We start from the raw sequence: 5,093 nt of genomic DNA, 5'->3' as shown, positions 1-5,093 counted from the left end.
AATCTATAATCTGTAAAACCACTTCAAATTCTTCGAAAAATTAAATTTTTATGCATATTTAATTACACAATTTTGTTAGCAAATTTTTATTGAGCTTGAGGCCGTTTTTTGTGAAAAAATATTATGGTAAAAACGCAATATTTTTTCAGAAAAACGGCCTCAAGCTCAACAAAAATTAATTAATGTGCTTTATTAGGCCAAAAAATAACGAAAAACTATAAAATTTTTCTAAATATTTTTTGATAGCTGCTAATATTATCTTTTATACACAAAAATTTATCTTTTATGTGTTCGCAACCGCAACACGCACGAAAAGCTGAACGGATTTGAAAGATTTCTGCAGGGAAATATATTTTTTCAATAAAAAAATATTTGTTCTAACGATTTTATAGCCATTCTACGAGCTAAGACCATTTTTTTTGGTCTTCCTAATGTATGTAGTACATATACGAATTTTAAAGTAATAAATTTGTTGTAAAAACGGCATTAACAATCAACGACTTCCCATTTCTATTCATACTTACATATATGTATTCCTAATCGTATTTGTATTCGTATTCATTATATTCAAATTTTCATTATTACCTTCACTTTCCTTTCCATTCTTATAGCCCACCCTTTTTTCCACTTCGTTACTTATCATTACACACTTCGGTGTAACTGTCATGCTGATACACTCCGGCAACGCTGCCACACCACAACAACAGCATGACAGAAATCTCGCTTATACTTATCGATATGAGTCATCATCAGCTTTGTCAAACCCAGTTACGGATCAGCAATACTTGAGTGAGAATTTACTTTGTGATACGACAAGTAGAATACAACGAAATCAACAACAAAAAACATCTACTTTAATCAACAAATTGCAAACACAACTAAATGAAATCGACCCACGATTCGAACAACGGGAAATTCTTGACAAAATGAAGCCTAGCTACTACATTGAGGATATTTACAAGGCTGTGGCGCGCAACTACGAGTATAAGCTGTGAGTCAAATGAAATACTTGGGAAGTAACAAAGTATGTAGTCTAATTGGCTTCGTTTTTAACTCTTGGCTTGGCTTTAATTAGGTGCGTTCGCGTAGCTGTTAATTGTTCAAGTTTAACCAAAACTTACAGGTTTTTGCGTTCGCGTACGCAAAAAACTTGCAAAGTAGGGGAAATTGAGAGAGCAAAGTGACATTTCATTTTGAGGGGAAGCTGTTAGTTTCTGTTGGAAAAATTTTTGCCAACAGCAATTTGCCAACAGGGAAACAGCTGATCAAAAACAGCTGGTTGGCANCAGCTTGCTATATTTTTAGACTTAAAGCTCTCTTCAACCCGAAGGGTCGACTGCGGACAGTGTGTTTATAGTCTGTGAAGGCCTATTCCCTTTCGACGTTTAAGACTTTCCACTCTTGGTAGGCAAATGCTTTGATAAATTTGAGAAATTCTGTATTAAGTTAAAATTAAATTTGGTAGATAAGAAAATATTTTCCTCTTCAAACCTGCTTCAGTGGGAAGTTTCAAACCAAAAGTCTAACTCGAGAATCCCATACAACTTGCTATCGGATGTATAAATTCATACACAGATGGCACAAAACTGACTTCTATGATCTCTTCATCCTCAGCCGTGTTTTGTTTGCGCTCTTAAACTATACCAGCTATCGATCTTTCTTGATTTTATAGCAAGAGATTATGGGTAAAAATACCCCAAAAACTCAGTGGCATGCTCGAGAGTGTCAACGGAGCTGATAAAATAGCCACCCGGCTCCGAAAAGTAGAAGCTGCTGCGTCTGTGACGTTTCATTGTGAAAAGGAAGTCGCCGATGAGTTGGCAGAAGAAAATTATGCGGCAATAGTTCTTAGAGATATCAGACAGTCTAAGTTGTAGAATTATCCGTTCAGTAAAACAGACAGCAGTAATTTAGCGAACACATAAGAGAAGTCTGCGCGAGGAGTAAACTACATACTTACATATTAAATCGAGATGCAGAGTAGGTACGTACTCACGGATGACTTGAATTACAGCTCCAAACGAACTCTGGAGGTGGCAATAAAAGGCCTTAGATCGTTGTTGATACGCTTGAAATTGATTAAGGAATGCCTAATTATTTCCCCAAAATCAGCAGAGTTTTGTTTTTTTTTATCAAGCGAATATGACTGCTAAGCAATTCACAGTAGTATTGAAGGAACTCGTAAAGCTAGTGAGTTAGTGAGATAGGACCTGTTTGAATTTGTCGACAGCCTAGGAGATTGTTTAGCGAGGAAAGTGGTTGTGGGCCAGCCGTCGCTGTTGTTTAGACTCTGTCCAATTAAAATGTACTCGCTAATTACACTGCTTTTATGTAGGCTCAACTCCTCGACAGGGATTCACAACCGAAAAAGGCGTCTTAAAAATCACAAGATTTCCAGTGCGGATAGCAGACGGGCTGAGCTGTTCAGAGCTGATGGCGAAGACCTTGGCACAATTTACGAGTAGTCGAATAAATATATGCTCACAAATTTTTGTCCAATCGACAACACAGTGTGATAGAATGAAAGCAAGAGAAGAGCGACTTCCAACGAACAAAAAAACCCATTAACTCACCTAAAAAGATCTTTCGACGCAGTATTAAACCACAGGAAATGAAAGTTTTGGGCGATCACGAGCATGATGTAAGAATCTAGTGGGGTAGAAACTAGCTGTCTTTTGGTAGGAGCAAATAATAGAACTTCGCTAATTTTGAAAAAGAAGAAATTCTGCCCGGTAAAAGAGAGAGAGAACTATGAACGGAAACTTAAAAGGGGTTTTTAGAACCAAATAAAAAGTAGAAAAATAAGAAGAAAGGAGAAGAATAAGAAGAACAGGGACAGGAAGGGGAAGAAGAAGGGCAAGAAATAGTAGGAGATGAAGAAAAATAAGGAAAAGTAGAATAAGACGAAAAATAAGGACAGCAGGGACAGAATAGAAATGAAAAGAAAAACATACAGGCGCAGGAAAATTAGAAGGAAAGGACAGGGAGGAGGACGAGGAAATGAAGAGGAAGAAAACTAAAGGTAGATAAAAAGATAGAGAAGAAGAAAGAGAGGATGAAAAAAATGTAGCAGAAGGAAAAAAAGAAGTAAAAAATTGGAGAAAGGGGGAGAAGTAGGAAAAAAGGACCTTAAATCTAAAAAGAAATGGAAGACGGGTAAAAGAAGAAGGTAGGAAGAGAAAAAGACTAAGAAAAAGTTAAATGAAAGTAAAACGAAGGAGGATAAGAAATAGATGGCATGGAAAAAGGAAAAGAAGAAGGAGCTAAATAAGAAGAAAAAGAAGTGTGATGTAAACAAGTGGAACAGATGAATAAGCAGAAACAAAGGATGAAAAAATGACGAAGAAGACAAAAATTAAAGTAGATAGAGCAATAGGGAAATAACAAGGAGGAGAAGTATAGAAGGACAGAAGATGGACAGAAAGAGGAAAAGGTAAAGATGAGAAAGAAAAAAGAAAAAAGGAAGAAAAGGAGAAGAAGAAGAACACTAAAAGATGATAAAAAGATAGAGAAGAAGAAAGAGGACGAAAAAATTAAGCAGGAGAGAAGAAGTAATTAGTTGGAGAAGGAGAAAAAAAGCACGTAACAACTAAAAAGAAGAAGAAGGGTAAAAGAAGATGAAGAAAAATTGGAAGGAGAGGACGAGAAAAAGTTGGTTAAGGAAAAGAAGAAGAAGGTAACTTAAAGAAAAATATAATGGGAGTAAAAAGAAAAGACAGTGGATAAGGCAAAAAAGATATAGAAAAAGAAAGGAAGAACGACATGATGAGGAAGAAGAAAAAGAACTGTGAAGTAAAAAAAGTTGAATAGATGGATAATATGAAAAAAGAGATGAAAAATGACGAAAACGGCAAGAATTAAAGGAGAAGAATAAGAAGGAGGAGAAGTAAAGAAGGAAAAATGAGGATGACGGAAAGGAAAAGAAAAGATAGAGAAGAAAAAGTAAACGGAGAATAAAAAAAAAACGGGAAAAGGAATATACGAGAAAGAAAAAGGAAAAAAGAAGAAAAGGAGGAGAGGAAGAGGATGAAAAGAAAAAAGAGAAGAAGAACAGAAAACACTTTTCAAGCACAGGACTGAATTATTCTCCATTCTTATGTAGGCAAAACTATTAATTTTTTTTTTCTCTTTTAATCTTGAGCATTTTCTTCTTTCATAATTATATATGTACCTGTTTTTTTTTGGATTTGATCGCCACCACAAACATCGCAAGTTGTTGAATGTGTGACTTTTAATCCTAAAGTAAAAAAAGCTATAAAAACTTCGTTTCTAAAAATAAGAACGCCCCTAATGAATCTGTGCATAGGAATAGATTAGCATATGCATGTATATAAATAAATACATACTATGTATGTACATATGTATGTATGTACCACACCTGAGCTTTTTAACAAAAAGTTGTGCTTTTGTGGAATTTATATGTTTGTGACCATTTTATTGCGCGCACTCTGCGAACGAAAGACTTAAGTCACGAACTTGCTGTGAACTTTTTGTGAAAGTGAAAAGCTACAGCTAACATTGCCCGCCTGCTTTGTTGACAGCGGCAAAAGCACCATAAATGTTAAATTAATTACAGATAAATGTAACACATTCCCATATGCACCTGTACACACAAAAATAGTGAGTATGTAGTGTATGTTTCAATGTGTGTATGTAGTATCCATGTATGCCTTTCATGCAAATAACTGTGCATCTGCCTTCGCTTCCTTGTTGGCATTGCAGGTTTTTCTGGTAATTTTATAAACAAAGTTGCTTCCTTTTAGTCAAGCTTATGGCTGTAGACAGCACGACTTTTGTATTGTGGAAAAGCGAAAACTGAGAAAAAGGAGTTTAGAAATGTGTTTTTACTTGTAAATTATAGCTGTGCACTGTTTGATTGGGCTTGGCACGGAAACACAGTAACATACAGACATTTACTCGTCCACCCAACTCAGATGCCAGGTGACCTACAGAGTTAAGTACTTCATTGTTCATGTGCATGCACATATATGTGAGTAAATACATATATGAATGTATAGTGCATACATATAAAAGACTTTTTTATTGAATGTAAGCGACTCTAGCTGGATTTTAATTCAATTTATGCAATTTAA

General features: G+C 35.3%; 1 protein-coding gene across 1 annotated transcript in view; it reads left to right on the top strand.

Annotated features, from left to right (window-relative positions):
• Positions 1-615: 615 nt before the first annotated feature.
• Positions 616-5,093, top strand: part of LOC108372116 (uncharacterized) — a 13,072-nt gene continuing 8,594 nt past the window's right edge. The window contains exon 1 of the mRNA XM_017627768.1: positions 616-991. Within this exon, the coding sequence (XP_017483257.1) occupies positions 666-991 (326 nt within the window). The 5' untranslated portion in view covers positions 616-665. The remainder of the gene's footprint in view (positions 992-5,093) is intronic.

The sequence above is a fragment of the Rhagoletis zephyria genome, unplaced genomic scaffold (assembly GCF_001687245.7).
Source record: "Rhagoletis zephyria isolate East Lansing unplaced genomic scaffold, Rhagoletis_zephyria_1.1 Rzeph_scaffold_05452, whole genome shotgun sequence".
In the NCBI taxonomy this organism is placed as follows: domain Eukaryota; kingdom Metazoa; phylum Arthropoda; class Insecta; order Diptera; family Tephritidae; genus Rhagoletis; species Rhagoletis zephyria.
The sequence above is the reverse complement of the archived record's forward strand: the minus strand, read 5'-3'. Positions and strand labels throughout refer to the sequence as shown.